The sequence below is a fragment of the Kwoniella bestiolae genome, chromosome 3 (assembly GCF_000512585.2).
Source record: "Kwoniella bestiolae CBS 10118 chromosome 3, complete sequence".
Taxonomy (NCBI): Eukaryota; Fungi; Basidiomycota; class Tremellomycetes; order Tremellales; family Cryptococcaceae; genus Kwoniella; species Kwoniella bestiolae.
Window position 1 is genome coordinate 375,984 of NC_089243.1, and position 20,467 is coordinate 396,450.

A 20,467-nucleotide genomic window follows, 5' to 3' on the forward strand; every position below is an offset into this window, starting at 1 on the left:
GAAGACATCCTTGGACATGAATCACCCAATACGCACCAATCAGAGTCTAGACCTATCAGAATGAGCTGTACACCTCATTCGTGTTATGGAAGCCAATCGTCGGCTATGCATGTCCATCTGCCTACTATCAGAACCATACATTTAGTAGGCGGGTCAAGGGTCACCATTTCCGTGTGTATCTCGGTTGCTTCTTGCATTCACACGTTATCATGACCAGGGGCCTACTTTCCATCCGGAGGATTAGCAGCAAGCAGCGATGTACAGTATGTTTTGAGCAAGTGCAACTTATCGTTCCAAGCTCGGAAATGGTCGGGCACTTGGCCTGTAGATAGCTCTTTAGCTGTATATTGTCCTTTGGCAGCGTGCTCAGCTTCCGTCCACGGATCTATGAGCTTATCCAAGACGTCAGTGGATATTTCCGTTGAAATAATGTCGGTGAGAGCGGCGATATCGATGCTATATGGCGCACTGGCATGGCCGGCTCGCTCCCTCAATAACCAGTGCCACGATGCCTCTTGTTTCAATGGTTTGACCACCGAGTGATTGTCCACCATGACTTTTGCGAAAGAAGTGCATCTGTCCAGGTGGCGATCGTAAGCTTCTCCCTCAACCTCCGACATGTCAGTCAAATTGCGTCCACTGTGTCGGGACTGCCAATCCTCCTTGACTAGCTTTTCGATTTGAGGCATCACACTTCGCGCAACAGACATATGAGCGTTGATGTAGTCTTTATTAGCAGGTCTGAATTGATGGTAATCGTACACAGGTGTCTTCGTGTGATCAGCTCGGGATCCTCTGGAAGCTGTATTCGCGATGACTCGGACGTTTGCAACTATGTTTGAGATACTCTGCCTGACCCTGATATCCTCTGGAGTTGGAAGGAAGGGTGGGTCCTTGGGGATACCAACTTGCGTTGAGCTGTCATTGAAGAAAGGGTAGGGGTAAGGTCGCCAATTTGAAGTTCCATCTGAGTTCATAGTATAGGGATCAAAAGAAACTGTCTGAGGCTCGCCGTGGGGTGGTGCTGCGTGTGACTCAGCGAGGGACTGATCCTTGAATAAGCAGCACAAATGGATTACTGACCCGTCGAATGTGTGCCAGTACTTTGAGTATTGGTCGTTCCTGCCGTTGACCATGTAAGTTGCCGTTTGCCAGAGCGGTTAAATCGGGCTTGACAAAGTCTGTCAGCATCTCGTAAGGATGTGTCGATGACACATATGTTCACTTACTTCGATGTTCACTCTCGCTGTGGCGTTTCACCTTGGTCAGCAACGATTGCCACGACTGCTCCAAACTCGGCATTATGTATGAGCTATAAGGTACTGCAGCGATTCGGTGTGCCCATAATAAGATAAAAAGGGCGAATTTCCCAAGATCAACTCCAACAGGACTCAGTATATATGGGTTCTTCCAGCGCACTACGAGTGTCTGTCCTAGCGCACGTTCATTGCGACTTCGATTGATCCATTCAAGCAAACCAAACTTTCAAACGTGGAGCGAAACATGGCCTTCCAAATACTCCTCGTCAGTAAGATAAGACGTATGTGAACTAAGCGAAGCATGGTCGGTGCACAGCATGACATTTTGCCTTCTTTGCTATGTCCTAGCATAGTCCTGGGGGAAGCACGGTGAGTGAAGAGCCGTGCTGGCGAAAGAAAGACGGAGTAGAGTAAGAAAGGACGAAGTAGAGAGCACCGGCTTCACACGTCATGCTGTGATGCAGCGTACACAGATGCAGAACAGAGCTTGCAGAGCCCAGAAATTCAGATGGTGGGAGGACTTATAAATTCTTGCTTTCCTAATTGCCGTAAACCTCATGACTTGAAACGAGCCATCTGGATCGAGTAGAAAGGTACTATTCGACAGCGATGTCGCCTATATGATACAAGCTGTATCTAGAGCCCTTGAGCTGCTGAGTCAAAGTATGATCCTGCACTTATTTGGTATCACATATCGCTCCGTTTCCTCTTGACCAAAACCATGCTCATGCTCGGCCGTTGTGGAATGAGAGGGCTGTGGACCTTCACTGCTTTCAGACATGAGGTACGAAGTGGGCTTGGATCCATCAGGATCAACGATGGCTACGATTTCCTCCGTTTGTCCTACGGTACATCATGCGCCACATTCGTGTCCAGTCACTATTGTAGGATCCCATCTGAGAAATCTGCCTGTTGTTGTCATCGTAGCAAGGTATCTCACGTCCAACGAACACTAATGCATGATCGCTATGTACAAGTCGGTAAACGAGTGAGGAGTCAGGTTGCTGCACATAACAATGGGTACATACTAGGGCGATTAATCATCGACATCTAGCACCATTGGGACCAGTGTTTTACGCTCAATTCAACGACTGCCCAGGGGACCTGCTCTCTCTTGATCGACTCCCGCTCCAACTCCTTTTGCTTGATCGACTCCTCTCGCGCAGCCTTTTAAGGGGGTCTTGGACACAACCTACCAGCAGATTTCGGACTCTACTTTGACGTTGGTGGGTATCATCGATATCAGAGTTCTGTCTTTGGTTAGTCACTCCCTCTTCGAGATCACTTTCACATCTATCCAACCGATCTGTCATCACCTCTCCGGAGTGTATCTGCAACATCTCTGGCTGATTGGTCACTTCCACTTCGGATTGTTCCTGCAATTTCTCTGGCTGATTGGTCGCTTGCCATTCCAAATTGTTCTGACATCTCTTTGACTGATTGGTCGGTTCCATTTCCGAATTGTTCTGACATGTCTCTAAACAATCGGTCACTTCCACTTTCAGGTCATTCTGACTTGTCTTTGAATGATCGGTCACTACCACTTTCAAGTCATTCTTACATCTCTCTGCCTGGTTGGAGAGATTCTCTATCAGGTCTCGTTCCCATTTCTCGGCATGCGGCTTATTCTGAGGATGATTGTCAAATTGGCGAATCTCACTTTTCCACATCTCAGTAAAATCTCGGATCGTCTTGAGGATCAGAGCGTTCCGGTTTGCTGTGGACAAATCACGATGATGATCGAGGTAATCCACCGTATGGTTTATAGTCTGATCATACGTCGCCATGCCCAGCTCGGTCCTGAATTTCCCACTCCATTCTTCCTGATTGAGGACGCACGCGGAAATCGCCTTGGTGTGGAACCTTGGACCTTGACGAAAATGGTGTAGCCTGGCCCAGGGGAGGTTCTGAGGGTCGTGATGATCGTACTTGTACCTGAGCAGATCCGTCCCCCTAGCAGTCGGACTAAGGAAAGTCTGGGGCCAATGAGTTGGAGGATTGAAATAGTATCTCCTATTCTCACTTTCACTGTCATCTCGAGAGACTTTTTTGGGGTCTAGAGAAATGGCGGTATGTCCAACCTCATACTCCCCCAGTGAAGATGCGGCAGTGGTATCTGTGGGTGGTAGCTTCAACGTTTCTCGAGCGTGTGGAGCACGAGCACTAGGATCTTTGATGCCCCGGTAGTACCCTGTCTTGACAAGCTGTTGAGACGGTACGAGACTAGGGATAATCGGGGTTTCGTCGCCTGAAAAAGTTGAACAAGCTTCGTATGATCAGCTCTCCATGATTTTACGCAAAAGTAACGGTCCATGTACTTTCCTTGGACTTACCCTCTTGTCGTGGAAGTAAGGGCTTGTCGGTAGCTAAGATAAGTATGTAGGAGGTCAGCCAAGCCAGGTCAAAGTCACAGGCTGGTGGAGGAACGGCTGCTTTTGGACTGGCTAACAGGATCTACTGACTCTTGACATGCTGGCTCTCCCATTGCCTGGTTTGCTCTTGGATAGTCCTCCTGGCCTCACTCATAATCGCCCTTAAGGGCTCTTCGTATCTGTCGATGATGCTCCAAACGTCCTCTCCAAAGTAGGGTTCCTGTCTGATCTTCTTATGAGCGATATACTTCCTACAGAGGTTGGCTCCAAGATCATGCTTCGCCGCGATATTTTTCATGTTCATCTGTTCCGCAAAGGAGTAACGGTACAGATCGATCTGGGGCACGGGATCGCCCGCGGTGTGAGAGAGATACCCCACGAAGGCGCTAATGATGGATTCGGTCGAAATGGGATTGTCGGTCTGTCTTAAGCTTTGTTGAGCGAACGACCCCTCTCCCACAATTTCAGGAGGGGTGGAGGCTTTGGTGCTGGTCGTCGTCATTGTATGATATGATTGTGTAAAGTGATTTGTGTATATGATCGTGTGAGCCGGCAGTGAAGGAGAAAGTGATGTGAAGCTGTTGGGAAGAGAGAAGAGAGCAAGACGGGGACAGGACTTTTCCCCATGGGCTTTTAAGCGTTTTCCATCCTCGTAAACAACGCCACCGAAGCCTCGAGGAGAATGTATCCAGCTAGTTTCAAGGGGGCGAAGTCAAGGGGAGGACGCCTCAACAGGTTTCATCCTAGCATGACGTAGTAACATTCATGCGATGTTCCAGATGACCCGACGCAGAGCTGTGCAAACCTCAGGAGGGGCGAATGCTGTATGAAAGGTTTGCTGGAATACTGTTGATGTGAAACGCAAGAGTCAACAGGCGTATGACGTAGCTGCCTCGCATGATGAAAAGAGGAGTGTAAGACCAGACCGAAGAAGCTTGGCGAGACCACCTCGGTCAGAATGTATTCAAAGGAAGTTGAAACGAACCTTGGGAGGCTATGCAATCGAGTGAAACGACGAGCGGTTGACACCCTTTCAAGGTTGTCCCTATGCCAGAGCTTGTCTGACGACAGATTCGTCATGCGCAAAGTCAGAGGGTCTGGGCAGACACCGATGCGCTAATAAGACTTACTTCACCTCTAATGAGAATTTACCCAGGACGAGATCTCCAGATTTTACACTGTTTAGAGGCATTTTTTGGACATCTTCAACCCTTTGTGACAATTCCGTGAGATCAGCTACAACTGTGGGAATGGGCGTGTAGCCTATTATATAGCTAAGATTCATTAGGAAGTAGCTATTTTATGCACGCATGCGCTGTAGCTGGCGCCTAGAGTGAATGATCGCCAAAACTCGCAAATTTTAAGTATTCCTCTACTTTATAGATCTAGCCAAGCGGCAAAGTGGACGTGGATCATTTGCAGCACCGATGCACATGCAGACACATGCAAAATTTGAAGCTTCTAGCTGTGATGTGGACTGAGATCTGACGTGGTCAAAATCGCTTCTATGATGAGATTCCTGTTGAGGGCAAACTCTCGTTAAGGGTGAAGTTTTGATATTTGTCGAAGAGCTTGGCATGATGGTGAACCTCGATTCACGTCTTTGCAAATAAAGGTTAGGATTACCCAGGGAAGAGTCAATAGATATTCATGCATCTTGCTACATATACTCAGTATCTTGACGGTGATGTTTACTTTGGTATTATTACTTCTTCATTGACTTCTTCCCATTATTTTACCTGTACCAGGTTATTTGAGCCTACTTTCCACCAAACCATGAAGACCAACTTCCTTTGGACTCCTTCTCGTGCGGTCCATCGGGGTGTGGGGGCCCTTGACCGTCGTTGTACCCTTTTTGAGCTTTGACTGATTGGGCGGGTGTGTCACCTCCCTACAAAAGCAAGTGGTAATCAGCACTTCCAATTCCGACAAAGATCGAACTCCACGAGATTGATGCGATAGCGATGATGCTCTCGGATCCGAGCGATACGGATTTCGGTTCAAATTGTCCCGTTGTACAAAATGATAGAAAGGATGGAAGGTAGTAGCTCACTTGAGGACTAGGTAATCCTTGACCTTTCATCTTCCTCTCCCTCATCTCTGCTAAGCCCTGACCACTGCTGGCGGAGGGGTCGTCCCGGGTCTTGACGTCGTGCTCGGCTACATACACATAACACAAATAAGCAATGCAATCGACTCCGATATTCGGCTGAACCGAGCAAGTGTGAGGCATGAAGAAGATGAAAAGATGGGTCTAGCTTCACGTTATAGGAAGCATCTTCTGACAGCGATGCGAAGAAAGATTTGGTCGGATTGGCTGGACTTGACTCACCAGAGTGAGACTTCCTAGACGATTCAGGCTGACCAGCAACGGTCTGCGACTTGGGATCGCCAGGAGCGGCTCCACCATATCGTAAAGCAGGGTGAGGTGAGTTGACCGATGGAGATCTGGCAAAATTTGGTGATCAGCTTACACTACGACTGTGAATGTGGATCTTCAATATCAGATGAAAAGCTATAAAGCCATTACTCACCCATCACTGTTTTTGCCATCTAGAGCAGATTGACTTCTCCCGTCCTTGGGCGTTTCGGCGGGTTTGGTCATTCCTGATACCTCATTTTTGGGAGAAACGATGTACACTGCACCGAGAGCACCTAATAACCGCAATGAGAGTCAGCTTGCGATCTTTCACGTGTGAAGGGATAGCTTACCGATAGCAGATGCGATGAAGATTGGGAGTTTGGAGTTTGAGCTTGCCATTGTGTATGTGGTTACTGACGTTGTAGTTGAAGTTGAGAAGTAGAAAGTACAATACTAGATAAATGATACGCTGTTCTGCCAGTCTGCTGTGGTATTGCTCGATCGAAATAACCTTGCCATTCATCTCATCTCATCACCAGACCAAAACGACGCGATTCAAATAGTTAGTCAATATGACGTAGTACCAGATCTATGATGATGGAGATCACATCATCTCCGATCGATCAGTAGGTAGCATTGTATGGTAACAACGGTATGCTGGTTATTCTCGATGGAAAGGTTGCTAATCTGCATCATGCATCAAAGCATCATACACAATCTCATTTCACTTATATGTATACCACGCTGAGATCGAAGCTACCATCTCATCTTATTATACCCTTTCATCCCTCATCCTCCCCTCAAGACTGCAAGGATCCCCTTTGCTTTGATGGTCGTCAGGGTATAGATTATTCGGCTGAACATCTGGTGACCAATTCTAAATCCGATATGAATCAATGTTTGTTTGCTCATTCCAACTTGTGTATAACACACACATCGCAAATCGCATCTCACTACCTGTTCATCTCCGCTCGCCGTTCACTTCGTATGAAGTATCGAGACTATATCTCCCTCTTCCGGAGGCAGATACGAATATCATCATGCACTGATCCTAGCATGGTAAACATACAATACACAATCCGTACCTTGACAAAGGAATCCGACGAAAGTAAGATACTCTTACAGTATAACGCCATCCTCGGTCCTCCTTCCTCCTTCCTGGGCTAACAGAACGTTACATCTCATACAGTAGTACATGGTATATACACTGTACTAACATCCCATCAACATCCTTCCGGAGACAAGCGTAAGTCCAAGCGCACGCTCAAGGTAAGGAAGAATACGAATACAAAGTACTTCTTCTCACGCTTGGCCATGATGTAGAGGAACATCGATCTGAACTGGCTTATTCAGTCAAACCGAAACTCGAAGATGGTCATTCATCAATAACGTATCTGTATCAATGTCATTGAATTATCACTAACCATCACTCGTTCATCCCTACGTATGACACTCACTTGACACCCAGCAGCCTTCGTTTATTCACCAACTCCTCGCGTCCCTTCCCCATCCTTCCCAGCACAACTCGACTGGACACCCTACCATGGCCTTTTTCGGTGGTCTAAGTGGATGGCGAGGATCATCCTGGTCTCCCTGGTCAGCCCTTGGTTCCGACTCCGACTCCAACTCCGACTCCGATGCAGTGACCACCACCACCCAGGCGGTCCAGACCCCGACACCAGATCCTACGACAGCGACAGCTACGGTGGTTCAACAAGTGACTACCACAGCTGTATCAGTGATCACACCGTCTTCGTCCACGCCCAAACAGGTCACTATCACCCAAACCCAGACTCCTAAACCGTCTTCCGCACTTCTGCCTTCTACCATCGCAACCCAATCCAGTAAGCCCTCTTCGACACAGCAACAACAACAACAGAGCTCTTCAGGAGCAGCTTCCTCCGCCCAATCATCACAAGCATTTTCTTCGGCTAGACCCTCCTCTTTAGCTTCTTCTACTTCTACTGCCTCCGCAGATAGCAGTGATGGAGGTGAGATACCAGACGATTGGACGTATTACGGGTGTGTACCCAATTTGGACGGTATGCCAGCACTGAATACTACTTGTGAGTTTCCGTGTCAACTACAACTAGTATGCAGTGACCAACACATCGAGCTGACCACTTCATTTTACAGACGCTACATCTAACGAATTGACACCTTCATTATGTATTTCTGCATGTGCAGCTTCGCAGTACCACTTCGCAGGTCTTCGTGAGTATTACAGTCCAAAGGAACCATTGCATCTCCATGATCCCCAAAAATTCACTCTGATCGACATACCTCTCACATTCCACCCATATTGTCCTTATTCACCGTGCTAATTCTATCGATATACCCATTCGCAGAGAACGGCAACGCGTGCTTCTGCGGTTCAACCATAACCTCCGCCACCCTCTCCTCTTCCTCCTCTTCCTCCTCCTGTTCGTCGAGCTGCTCGGGCGATCCCACAGGTTCGTCCAAATGCGGTGGTCCCTCCTCCATGTCATTCTATCATCTCAGATCTATCAATCCCAACTCCCTCTCATCGTCAGATCCCAACCCTTCATCTTCGTCGACACTGACCAGTCTAAGCGACGAATATGGGGTTGGGTCCACGACGATCGTGGCGAAATTACCGGAGTTTACGGGGACGTTGATGGAGTATGGGGATCCGAATTTTAGGAGTGGGAGGGATGGGGTGGTTTTTGGTGAGGTGGGTGATTCTCCTATTATTCCTTCTCCTATGACGACCTCACCAGGCAGGTGAGCGTCAAGTATCTGTCGCTGGAGGGGCGTGGTTGGCTCGATGGATGGATCGATGCTGATTTGATATCTGGTAGATGTTCAAAGTGTCTTCTTCTAATATACGGTGCCCCCTGAACCTCGATGGGATAAGTTGGATCGTACTTCTCGGTTGGTTCGGAATGAGGGTGTTGAGGTAGTCTGGGATGTAAGGCAATTTTCACAATATCTCTCATTAGGGTTCGCGCGTAGACCAGTATATAATATGCCATGGATAATACCATCATCAATCCTTAACACCATAGATTAACCATCATCTGAGGGGAAGCCGATGCCTTGCTGGATCATCGTAATGCCGGATCGCCTTTGTACCCCAGACAAACCCAATATGCCTCACTTGATTCTGTCCCACCATGTCGAGCATTAGCCTCCAAACAAACATGACGGAATGATAGGTGAGAAACAGTTATGAACCCACCAGCCCTCGACTCTTTTGGTTTCTCCACTACCACCTTCCCAAACCACGGATCCAGTTCGAGCGAGCGGAACTCGTCCATATCGGGATGAGCGAAGAACTTGATGCTGTGTCAGATGATCAAGCAAGTGAATAATAAGTATTCTCCAAAAGTATAAGCTAGGATTAGGTCAAGGCCTGAAGTGTTAAAATGGGAAAGACTCAGAGAGATACGAGCCACTCACACAAGATTCCCACCAGGCCATACCCGCTTATTACCTTCCTTCCTCACTTTTTCTCCCTCCTCAGCCTGTCTAAGTACACCCCTAGCAAAGACCGTAGCTGCCGCGCAGAGCTGAAGGCTCAAAGCGATATCTCGAGTTTTGTTGCCTGTCATGGGAGCCATCATGTCGCTGAGGACGCAGTCGACCATCCCTTCATTCTGATCGTCACTATGTCTTGCGATTTCTCCCTCTGCCTTGGCTACATCCTGATCATGAGGCCTTCTCTCCGTCCTCCTCTTCAACTCCTCCCTTACACCCTCACTTAGAAAATCCCCTTTGATAACCTCCACACCCTTTATCGGTTCCATCCCCAATATATCCAATGCGAACACCCTGGCCCTTCCTCTGGTAAGTTGAGAGACGACCTGAGACCATCCTCCAGGGGCTGCACCCAGATCCACAATCACATTTGGTCTACCACTCGAATTTGAGAAAGAGTTGGGACCAAGTAGACTTGGATGTTTGTTAGCTAGAGAAACGAGCTTGAATGATGATCTGGATCTGTATGCTGGTTGGGCATTTTTGCCAGAAGGGGTGAGACGGGATTTGACGTAGGGGTCTTTGGATTGACGGGCGATCCATCGGGAGGAGGAGGATGATTTGAGTAGGTGGAGGGTGGGACGCATTGGTCCAGCCACGTATGATGGGGATGAAGGGAATAATGGGCTGAGGGTGGTCGACAAACTTTCTATGAGTCAGTGATATGTGTTGGGTTTATTGTGGTGAGATGAGAAAACAGATGTGAATGGTTTGATGTGATACGGGTGGACCATTCGAAATTCCTTCGAGAACGCTCGGACCACCTCCACCGACACTCAGCCTGAGATTCAACCTCTCTTCTACCTCATTTGACTATCTCTGCTCGCCCTTCTTTCATTATACACGACGGTGACTGCAATCGATCATCCACAATGGTAAGCCAGCATACGCAAGATGAGAGTGATCGTATCTTCCAAGCTGACGATGACTGTTTCAGGCAAATGCATCTTCCAAAAGGATAGCTTCTGCCAACGAGACTGCCTTGAAGAACCTCGAATTGGGGTTATTGGTGGTCAATGTGGGTTTCCTCTCCTACGTTCCACCACCTTGACTTTTACTGCTCCACTGATGCAGAAAGAAAGATAAACAGCTGACCTGATGGATCTGTATCACCGGGACAGGTCCTCTCGCCCCTATCCCGACTGATCTTATCACTCATAACCTCCCGATCGTTCGTCCCCCGCAAACTCGTCATCTTCCTTCATATCGTCTTCGTAGGATCATCTATAGTAACATGGAGATGGTTCAAGACTATCGGTACCCCCTCTCGAGGTGGTTCGGGGGGAGTGAGGGTGGGTGAAGATTTGGGTGGGAAGGGTGTGGTCGAGTTGGGGTGGGATCTGTAAGTGGATTCTCTTACTTCTTGGTACTTCATCAGGCGGCTTTTGATGAGGGACGGCAAGACCTGTACGGATCGTCATCGCACTGGGTGGATCTCAAGCACGATGTCAGATGCTAATTGTTGTATACGTCGACAGAATCTACATGACCTGGATTTGCACGCTGGGTTCTGCAATTCTGGGCGATTGGGTCTGGTGGTTATCCCTACTTGTGAGTCTACTTTGTGCACATGCTATCCTAAACCCCAGCTACGACAAGAACATCATGGTACTACTCGAAGCAATATACCCTCTATTTCCATATTATGCCAATCAATCAGCCCTGCCCTCAGTCCCGCCTACTGTACGCTAGTATCAGGAAAATGATCATCAGGCTGACCCTGTCCATCCCACAGATCCCCGCCTTCGCATCCTACAAACTATTCTCAACCATCCGACCACTCCTCGCAATGTTCCTCCCAGGGCTATTCGGGCCCAAATCGCCTCAGACCCAAGCGCAGACTCAAGCTCAAGCACAACAACAAGCTCAAGGAAACGCTGGAGACGATAAGCCTGAATCTAAGAGACAGGCCAAACTCAAGGCTAGGATGGAAAGGGGTGATAAGAGGGTGCAGCAGGTGCAGGTGAAGCAGAGTAGGTGAGCTGTCGTAGAGGCTAGGGCAGAGTGAACATGAGATAGTAGCATACGACTAGAGGGAGTGGAAGTGGTATAATATGCATGATAGTCATTACAAAAATCTATAACACCATCTCTCTATGTCTTGTTCCACACTGTTCATGACTCGCATGCCTGAGCTTCCGACATCGTCTCTCGCCTCCGATACCCATACTTGCATCTGCTAACACCATCCCCACACTACCAAGTATCCTTCGTCCCCTCCCACCTCCAACCGATCCAGCCTATTTCTAAGCCAACTTACTGCCCCTCCCCTTTATCTCGATTCTTCCACTCCTCCGCATACTCCCTAACACTCTTCCCCTTAGCATCCACAAACTCCAACACCCCATCCAACCCCGGCTGAACTCTACTTCCCATCCCCTGCCCACCCCTCTCCCAAGTCCCATACAACGCCTCCTGTACCCTCAACTCCCTATCCGTCAAGAACTGTTCATCCCCCCCTCTTCCACCTCGGTGTCCATCACGTTCAGACCAAATATCATAAGTCTCCTTGAACGTCAAACTAACCCCCTCGACCTCCCTCAATGTCCTCCCCCGCCTAAAGTCCAGTCCCCTCGCTTCAGAACATTTAGGCTTCTCCACCAGATTCTCCAACCCCCCCGGAGGAGTCATCTGGGCATTGGTCTGAGCGGTGGTATGTGTATCGTTGAAGGAACGGTAATACGGTTCCTCGGTGGTGTAGCGGAAGGTATTGTCGAATCCTGTAGTCAAGTCTTTCGGATCATGTAGGAATCCTGCGGAGGAGTGGTGGAGCGATATGAGGGAGCGGAGGGTTGAGGAGGAGAGACGACGACCATCTGATTTTGAGGGGGGGTAGGTTGATTTGGAGGAGGTGGAGGAGGAAGAGGAGAAGGGGCGGAGGGATCGGAGGGTGCGGGTGGTACGACGGAGAGCGGAGGGGGTGTTCATGGTGAGAAATCCTGCTTTTTTGTGTTGGGAAGAGCGGAGAGGGAAGCGCCCGTTGTGGTTGATGATGACTCCGTTTGACCTAAGAAGGTGATAAGTGGGCCGGTCTTGACGATGTTGTTGAGATCACACGGAGAGAGGAGATGTACAGTATGTTCACCTTCACTCGGTTGGGCTTTTGACTTTTCTCACTCAACCTTGGTTTTTCGGTCAAATGTAATTATTATTACGTAATGGTATGATCCACTTGAAAAAAGTTGAAATCCTTTACGTCCAGTATGGAGATCAAGTGAGGTATTTATTTCGATGTTGGACTCTTGTACTTTGACATTATTCAAGTCTCCCTGATCAATATATATCCCTCGAGCATTTTTGAGCAAACGAAGACAGAGGCGAGGAATCGAAGAAGAAGAGGACAGATATATCGGACTCACTTGCTAGACCGATCGGACATCCTTCACAATGGACAAAGTACAATTCCAGCTGGAAGCTACCCTTCCCGAGCTCAAGGATCTATACGAGAAAGGGTTATTCACCAAGGTGAGTGATAAAGTACCTCTCGCTGAATAGCTGCTTGACAAACTTCTCTCCCTTGAGACTGTAGCTGTGTAGAGAAAATAAAGCTTATTCTGAGCACACATCCACAGAGCGAGATCAACCAGATAACGAAAAAACGAACATCCTTCGAAACTTCCCTTATCCGTCGTGTGACTCGTAAAGAGGATTACTTCAAATATGCAGAGTACGAGATCAACCTTGAGCGTTTGAGGAAAGTACGATATAAGAAGCTGAGTGCGTATTATCCTCTTGGTCTTCAGCTGGGCAGATGACATTCTTCGAAGTGTTCGGACAGCTGACCTCTCGAGTAATGCATCAGACTACCACCTAAACCCTCCACCACCCTCTGCATCTTCTTTTTCCCTTCCCCGAAGAGCGCTGTACATACTCAAGAGAGCTACTGTCAAGTTCCCGGGCGATCTGGCGACTTGGTTGGCTTATGTTGAGTTTGCGAGTAGAGAGGGGATGAGGAAGATTGTAGGCAAGGGTTTGAATAGGTGAGTACATATTCTCAGAACATCATCATTCAGGCATCATTGTAATTCCAGAAATGAAGTGGACGGTATATTGATGTATGGGTTGATATGTTACTAGCGCTCTTCAACATCACCCTACCTCGCCTACCCTCTACCTCCTCCAGACATACTATCACCTCCACCCCGGCTCGCCCTTCCCTCGAGAATCGATCCCATCAACTTCCAAGCTCGACCTCCCCTCTGCCTCGTCTTCAGCCCAGGCTCCAGGATTCGCAATAGAAGGTATCGACCCTGCTCGAACTACATTACTTCTCGGTCTAAGATTGGTACCCCAATCAAGGGACTTGTGGAGGGAATATATCAAATTGGAATTAGGTTGGGTCGAAGCCCTACGTAGGAGGTGGAAAGCATTGGGTATCAAAGATGATATTGATCAAGGACAATCTCAGCAGACAGAGGAAGATGGGGTGGACCAGGATGCTCTGCGCGGTGGGGCCGGAGCATTCGGTGAGGAAGGTGAAGAAGCGAGAAAATCTATTTTGGCTGGACAGCTGGTCATTCACGCTTTGACTTCTGCGTTGGAAGCTATACCTTCCCATGCAAGTCCCGATGAGCGGGAGACAGAGGATGGGATGGGATTTAGAGAGGGGTTGATTTGGATGTTTAGAGGTTATCCTTCGCCTTTGAGGAGGAAATGCTTAGATTTTGTGTATGAGGAGTTGGAGGCTGTTTTGGCTCAGGGGGATAATAACAAGTTAGCGGCTAGGGCTAGGCTGTTATTGTTGATCAGAGGATTATATGACAGGGAATATGACCCTGAGGCTGAGACTGTACCTCAAGGCGAATTTGTGCTGGAGGGTGTAGAGTTGGTAGAGCAGTTGGGAAAGATCGGTAAAGACATTAGAAGATCTATCAAGGGAGGGGATGGGAAACGGAATAAAGAGTGGATAGAAGTAGTTGGGCAATGGTTGATCGAGCAAATTGGGAAGATGGAGAGTAATGTCGAATTGGTATGTTAGCTTTCGAATACGGACAAGGTGAGGGTATAGCTGATAACAACATGTATAGCGAGAATATCTCTCTTCGATCCTATCGTCCCTTACCAAGCCATCTATAGAACCTCCCCCATCACTTCTCATTGCACATCTATCTCAGCTTTCCTCATCACCCAATTTGGAGATCGCTCGATCATACGCTGGTATATACCCTTCGAACCCTTCCATCCAACTTTACAGGCTCACCGCTGAAATACAGCAAACAAGCGATACCACTCAGATATGCAGGACATGCGAAGAGGTCGTCAGGTCAGTGACTGTATCGGGTCTGACGGACGAGGAGAAAGAGGATGTTAGGTCGATATGGAAAATTTGGATTGATCAAGAATTGCATAATCCCGCAAACGATTTAGAGGAGAGGTGGAAAGTGATCTTGAGGGAATCGATGAAGATGGGTGTGAATGTGCCTGAACTCCATGGGGATGTCTTAGGGTACTACCTCGTCAATCGACTCGAAGCTGGCGAAGATGTTGGAGGGGTATTGGGGAGATTGAAGGGCTATCAACCGACATTCAACACTTTCAAACTTGTTTTCTCCTCTATCAATCAACTCAACCTGGAATCAAATGACCTAAAGAAGCTATATAATGCCTGGAGACAGGTCTGTAAGACGCCATATGAGGTGGCTCAAGCTTCGTTATTCTATGCTAAAGTACTACTAGGTATAAGAGGAAAGGGAAGAGAAGCGTATGATATTATCGAAGTTGCCAAGAGGGAAGTGAGGGTGGATGAGGGGGTTGAAAATTATTTGGAAGCTGAGTGGAAGGTTTTGGTTGATGCTGAGTCTGCGTCTGATGATAGTGGGGATGAGGATGAGAAGATGAGTGATGAGTGATGAGTGATGAGTGATGAGTGATGAGTGATGAGTGATGAGTGATGAGTGATGAGGGATTGATTGGTAGGGCGTTTCACGAATAATAGATTCAAGATGTCAGGAACAGTGTGTGATGGGGGTCTGTGTGTCGGATCGGATGAGAAGGTGATGTTTTTGTATTCTTACCTTTTATCTATATATACCATGCATACATATTAGGCATCATCTTTTCCTTACCCTTGTGCACAACATTGAGTAATTAGTAGAATTCTGTTCAATTTTGTCGTTTGCTCGTTCAAGACAGCCAGAATGATGAGAAGACTTGACCCAACGATGCTGCCCTCGCTCTCCGCCGGAAGAACCAAACAATCCTCGATCACGTCCATCTCTCGACATTCAATTGTCCACCTCAACCATTCACGAATACGGGTCATTCAACGTAACTTCTCGATTTCAATTACATCTTCATCCTCATCCTCACCTAATGCATCATGGCAAATGCCTAACTCGCCTTCTTGCTCTACCTCGTACTTGAGAGGCCCAAGTATCCTGTTCAAGCGATATCTCAGCGGGACGTCAACTAGCTCATCTAGAATCACCGACGATCTTGGAATCCAGTCTCACGAGATGTCATCTGACGGTATCATCCCCAGCAAAAAGTCGAAAGGTATATTAGAAGATTTGAATCTAGATTTGGAAGTGGGTATAGGGAAATGGGAGGGGAAAGCTGTATTCACCAAAGAGCCATTATATATCAGGTGGGTACCTTACCCATGAATTTGATTAGTTACTTGTCATCTCATATTCGGTGGGAAGCTGAAGTACAGTATCTGGTAGGTCGATCCGCCCGAACGCTCCTAAGACACCTAAGACATCACAACCCTCCGGATCATCCACCTCGCCAATATCAATATCCTCTACCCCATCTCCTTCTCCCCAAACACTGTCGAGACCGCGAGCCGTACCCCACTTTACATCTCCTCTTCCTCGTACCACCGCAATACCCACTGCTACTCCCTCGTCATCCAAGACCCCTTTCAGTTCCAGACGGGGTACGACTGAGCCCCCGCCTACTCAGACGTTTGGAATAACGCAACCTCCGAAACCCATTCATCCATTCTTCAACCGTACGAGGACTGCCCCTCCTACATCCCAACCAAGGTATACAGCTCATTACTCATCTACCGAGGCCAGCTCGACTCAACCCAGTCAAGAGAGTCAGACCACATCGGCGTCATCTTCTAGAGCTCCTTCTACGCTCGATCACAATAGGGATAGGGAGTTGGATCTGTTGGCTGAGGAAGTGGGGAAATTGCATTTCGATTATGGATATGGTCGTGTGCCCGCTAGCAGTGCAAGTCAAAACAAAAACAACACCATCAACTCTTCCGGCCAACGGACTGGCGATGCGCATGATAAGAGCAAGAGCAAGATCGAAGAAACGACCCCATCCGATGTCGAGTCATCAACAGGCGTATCGTTCAGACAAATCTCCTCAAACGGTAAACTACAATCCAAATCTACCGTCATCCCATCCCAACTACCCATGTTCCACTACGACCAGTACTCCCCAAAACCACAAATAGCATATACCTCCTCCACCGACGAGGCCAACGATCTTCTGGGATGCCTCAAAGGCGACGTGCTGGGTTTCGACCTTGAATGGCCGCCTGGGGGAAAGTACAAGGTAACTCAACCTGATGGATCGGTGAAAACTGTTAGGATAGGGATGACTTGGAGTAAAGAGAAAGGGGGGTATGTGTTTGGGCAGGGTAGGACGGCTTTGATGCAGTTTTGTGATGAACGGTTAGTGGTTTTGGTGCATCTGGGCGAGAAAATGGGTGAGTGGGGTTTGGTTTCGTTGTGCATATTCGCCTTCGTTATACCGACGACCTCATATGCCTCATACTTGAGCGCATATGTCGTATGAGGGGAGGGTGTCTCAAGAAAGATATCTGGTGTGGTCCAGATTTTTTGCTGTCGAAGTGGACATTAGCTGACAATCCTGTTCGACGCACTTAGACATACCCTCAAAAGCCATCGAGATCCTCCGTTCGCCTAAGATATACAAACTCGGAGTACAAGTCCGAGGCGATGGCCAGAAGCTCCTCCGTGATTTCCCTCAACACTTCACTCCTTCCACGTCCGCTTGTTCATCTTCCGAGACTATCCCCTACGAGGTAGGTATCAAAGGATTACTGGAACTTTCGTACCTTGCCCGAGGGGTTGATCCGATAGGTACTGGACCGGGAAGTACCCTAATTGGTCTTGCTGCTTTGTCTCAGAGATATCTTCGTAAACAGCTCGATAAGAGTAATGATGTTAGGAAAGGGAATTGGGTGGAGGTGTTAGATCAGAAGCAGAAGGATTGTGAGTGATGTCAGATTCCTTTTGTACAGACTCTCTCGTGACATTGCTTCGGGTACACAATACTGGCATTGGTCAATGAGGCATTAAGCTGATTTGTATGCCGGCCGATCCTGCAGACGCTGCAAACGATGTGTATGCCTCTTTGCAGATATACAAGTCCCTACGACGCATGGCCCAGGAGAACAACTTCGAGGTCAACCTCGATCGATATCTATCCAATGTGGATGGATCTGTCCCGATTCCCAGGCCAGCTACAGGTGATAATGGTGAGGCGGTGATGAGAACCGAATTGGAGATAGGAGAAAGGATCATCACGCTTGGGGAGGGGGTCAAACCTCCCAGTCCTGCTCAACTGGGAGCTTTGAGTGATTTCGTAAAAGGCACGAGGATTGATAAGATCGCTACCAACAAGGGAATCAAGGTGGCTACTGCTGAGTGAGTCATTTTGTTTTTGAAGATGCTATCGATAAATTTCCGCGCGATGAAAAAGCTGATTTCCTATGGCATGTTGCAGAGGCTACATTTGCAGTGCTTTACAGGTGGTGGGGGCCGACTTCCTAACTGATGAAGAGAGACGGAGATTATGGGAGGAGATACCTAGAGATACGTATACTTGGAAGAGGAATAGGGAGTTGTACAACGTTTTGAAGAAGGAGTTTGATTCCGAGGCGGGAAGCGAGAGTGAGACAGCCAACGACGTCTAGATGCTCACGCATGTACTAGCTTGCGTTTCTCATGTCACTCAAAGCATGGTGTACAAAAACCCTTATTTGACTCACCCATACCTTATATGAGAATCACGACAGTATGAAGGTTTGTACGTGTTCACATCGTCATAAGCAGTCGTCAACGGAAGTGCTTATGGCTTTGCATTGTTCGTCAATCACAAGATGGTCGATTCGCCGTATCCTTAAATAACAGCGATAAGGTCCGGTTCCCTCGTCACAGCGGGATTGCTTCGGACTCATCATGCCAGCAATAAAGACCAGTTACCTGCCTCGATACTCTCCGAGACCAAAAGCAACCGCTCGATCTGTAAGCCACGTTCTTGGGAGCGGTGAGCACCCGGCAATCTGTCCAGAATCACCTATGCCGCCTGTCTTGAACACTACACCGTCTGCGGATATACCCATATATCATCACAGTCGATTGGAACCACCACCCATTCTGCAATATACGTCCTCGCCGCATCTCGCCAAAACGCTCGTAAAGACATTGGAAGGGGATGTGGTAGGCTTGGACGTCGAGTATGATAGTCATACGATCTTGAGTTCGGGTTCATATAAGCCCGCTCTTCTACAGCTTTGCGATGCGAAGACCGTGCTTTTGATACAGCTGAAAAACGGGATGGGTATGTTCCGGTCGTTTCGGGCGTCTAGGACCGCACCAGGTTAACATGTTGGATTGTTCTGACGCAGATACGGCCCTGCCGAAGACTGTGATTCAGCTTCTGTGCAACCCGAACATCCTCAAAGTCGGTGTAGGAAACCACAATGATTGCGCCAACCTCATACGGGCATATCGCCTACAATTTCGTAGTGAGCATCTTCCCTCTTCACAGACCCAACGACATCACAGGGATACCTCGACTGACGTCGGATCATTTCGTCACGAAGGGAATGGGTCGATCGTCAAACAGCCCAAATCATTCTTGGAGTTGGAAGACCACGCGCGTCATGTTGATCCTTCTCTATGGTCTAACCATGAGACACATGGCCTGTCGGGTCTATCCCAGACATACCTGGGAAAGAGACTGGTGAAGAACTGTCATAATCATAAAGGCGGGTGGATGGAGGAGCTCACGCAGGACCAAAAAGATTGTAAGTCTCGTTCACAGTCAATCAAGTTACTGTATAATGTGTGGATCGCTGACCTTGCGGAAGACGCTGCGAACGATGCCACTTCATCATTACAGATCTACCTGGAGCTGATGAGTCGATCCAACGCTATGGGAAAGCAACTGGACATGAAGAAGCTCTGTCGACCTGTTGACGTCGCTGCTGTTCTTCGTCGAGCTGGTCACAACGGGGTGAAAAAGTAGAGGAGCTGTCGATTGATGATGGGCTCGTAGCTACATAGGGGCATTGAACCAGCGAGTCTGCGGGGAGGTAGTCTTACGGCACGACGAGGGCTACTGTATGATGTTTTTTGTGAATGTCAAACCCAAGTTGCTGAGATCAGACATCATTATAATTGTTTTTCGAGAGAATTTGTGGGAGACGTCGGGCCTGCAATCACATTGTAAGATATATATTGCAAATAAAAAACGAGTTTTCAACATTTCGATAGCTTGCGTAGCTCAATGGTTAGATCATCCGACTCTTAACTTCAGAGTCAGATCGGAAGGCTGTGGGTTCGAGTCCCACCGTGAGCTGATTGGCAGTGATGCCATCCCATGAGCAATCATGGAATCAACTTTTTTGGGTGGATTTGGCGTTTGTGGGCGGTGAGAGGAAGGAGGAGACTGGCGGAGATCGGTGTCGGCCTTCTTCTGGTGCATCCTGTCACCTACTGCATAGGTGGATAACAAAGTGGACTCTGACATGTTTATGTCTCTTGCGAGAGAATGCCACATTGTTTTTCCATCGCTTAATTTACATTTCATCAACTTCATTTCTGGTCCATCTCGCTTCGAGAATTGCGTTTGTTACAATATTTTGAAAAATTGCTTCCATCGGAAAATTAACGGTTCCTGATCTTCGCGAGCGAGATCCCTTCACGAGGGTTTTGAGCGAGATTCTGAGTAATGCATTGATATACGGTCTGTAAGAAGAA

At 48.1% G+C, this 20,467-nt stretch overlaps 10 protein-coding genes and 1 non-coding gene across 11 annotated transcripts; 6 read left to right on the plus strand and 5 right to left on the minus strand.

Moving 5' to 3' along the window:
• Positions 1-221: 221 nt before the first annotated feature.
• I302_104809 (uncharacterized protein) lies at positions 222-1,302 on the minus strand (the record flags this gene model as incomplete). The annotated part of the gene is made up of 3 exons (XM_065869945.1): positions 222-1,001; positions 1,084-1,181; positions 1,230-1,302. 3 exons carry the CDS (start codon positions 1,300-1,302, stop codon positions 222-224), a joined length of 951 nt encoding a protein of 316 aa, XP_065726017.1.
• A 1,036-nt stretch (positions 1,303-2,338) lies between these two features.
• On the minus strand, positions 2,339-4,133 carry I302_104810 (uncharacterized protein; the record flags this gene model as incomplete). The annotated part of the gene is made up of 3 exons (XM_019195689.1): positions 2,339-3,507; positions 3,593-3,625; positions 3,722-4,133. 3 exons carry the CDS (start codon positions 4,131-4,133, stop codon positions 2,339-2,341), a joined length of 1,614 nt encoding a protein of 537 aa, XP_019042512.1.
• Positions 4,134-5,390: 1,257 nt separating this feature from the next.
• Positions 5,391-6,392, minus strand: I302_104811 (uncharacterized protein; the record flags this gene model as incomplete). The annotated part of the gene is made up of 5 exons (XM_019195688.1): positions 5,391-5,522; positions 5,685-5,791; positions 5,964-6,079; positions 6,166-6,286; positions 6,344-6,392. The coding sequence occupies 5 exons, from the start codon at positions 6,390-6,392 to the stop codon at positions 5,391-5,393; spliced, it is 525 nt and encodes a 174-aa protein (XP_019042511.1).
• Positions 6,393-7,536: 1,144 nt separating this feature from the next.
• Positions 7,537-8,917, plus strand: I302_104812 (uncharacterized protein; the record flags this gene model as incomplete). Its single annotated transcript, XM_019195687.1, has 4 exons — positions 7,537-8,059; positions 8,130-8,207; positions 8,342-8,688; positions 8,816-8,917. The coding sequence occupies 4 exons, from the start codon at positions 7,537-7,539 to the stop codon at positions 8,915-8,917; spliced, it is 1,050 nt and encodes a 349-aa protein (XP_019042510.1).
• Positions 8,918-9,061: 144 nt separating this feature from the next.
• Positions 9,062-10,081, minus strand: I302_104813 (uncharacterized protein; the record flags this gene model as incomplete). The annotated part of the gene is made up of 3 exons (XM_019195686.1): positions 9,062-9,120; positions 9,196-9,299; positions 9,417-10,081. 3 exons carry the CDS (start codon positions 10,079-10,081, stop codon positions 9,062-9,064), a joined length of 828 nt encoding a protein of 275 aa, XP_019042509.1.
• A 285-nt stretch (positions 10,082-10,366) lies between these two features.
• On the plus strand, positions 10,367-11,475 carry I302_104814 (uncharacterized protein; the record flags this gene model as incomplete). The annotated part of the gene is made up of 5 exons (XM_019195685.1): positions 10,367-10,369; positions 10,432-10,512; positions 10,616-10,836; positions 10,973-11,045; positions 11,230-11,475. The coding sequence occupies 5 exons, from the start codon at positions 10,367-10,369 to the stop codon at positions 11,473-11,475; spliced, it is 624 nt and encodes a 207-aa protein (XP_019042508.1).
• A 275-nt stretch (positions 11,476-11,750) lies between these two features.
• Positions 11,751-12,422, minus strand: I302_104815 (uncharacterized protein; the record flags this gene model as incomplete). Its single annotated transcript, XM_019195684.1, has 1 exon — positions 11,751-12,422. The coding sequence occupies one exon, from the start codon at positions 12,420-12,422 to the stop codon at positions 11,751-11,753; it is 672 nt and encodes a 223-aa protein (XP_019042507.1).
• Positions 12,423-12,881: 459 nt separating this feature from the next.
• Positions 12,882-15,343, plus strand: I302_104816 (uncharacterized protein; the record flags this gene model as incomplete). Its single annotated transcript, XM_019195683.1, has 5 exons — positions 12,882-12,959; positions 13,067-13,211; positions 13,297-13,474; positions 13,572-14,463; positions 14,522-15,343. 5 exons carry the CDS (start codon positions 12,882-12,884, stop codon positions 15,341-15,343), a joined length of 2,115 nt encoding a protein of 704 aa, XP_019042506.1.
• Positions 15,344-15,949: 606 nt separating this feature from the next.
• Positions 15,950-18,396, plus strand: I302_104817 (uncharacterized protein; the record flags this gene model as incomplete). Its single annotated transcript, XM_019195682.1, has 5 exons — positions 15,950-16,080; positions 16,160-17,163; positions 17,345-17,692; positions 17,809-18,127; positions 18,207-18,396. The coding sequence occupies 5 exons, from the start codon at positions 15,950-15,952 to the stop codon at positions 18,394-18,396; spliced, it is 1,992 nt and encodes a 663-aa protein (XP_019042505.1).
• A 265-nt stretch (positions 18,397-18,661) lies between these two features.
• I302_104818 (uncharacterized protein) lies at positions 18,662-19,733 on the plus strand (the record flags this gene model as incomplete). The annotated part of the gene is made up of 4 exons (XM_019195681.1): positions 18,662-19,043; positions 19,111-19,230; positions 19,309-19,512; positions 19,576-19,733. 4 exons carry the CDS (start codon positions 18,662-18,664, stop codon positions 19,731-19,733), a joined length of 864 nt encoding a protein of 287 aa, XP_019042504.1.
• A 247-nt stretch (positions 19,734-19,980) lies between these two features.
• I302_104819 lies at positions 19,981-20,066 on the plus strand. Its single transcript has one exon. It is a non-coding gene; the product is annotated as a tRNA-Lys (tRNA).
• Positions 20,067-20,467: the final 401 nt, after the last annotated feature.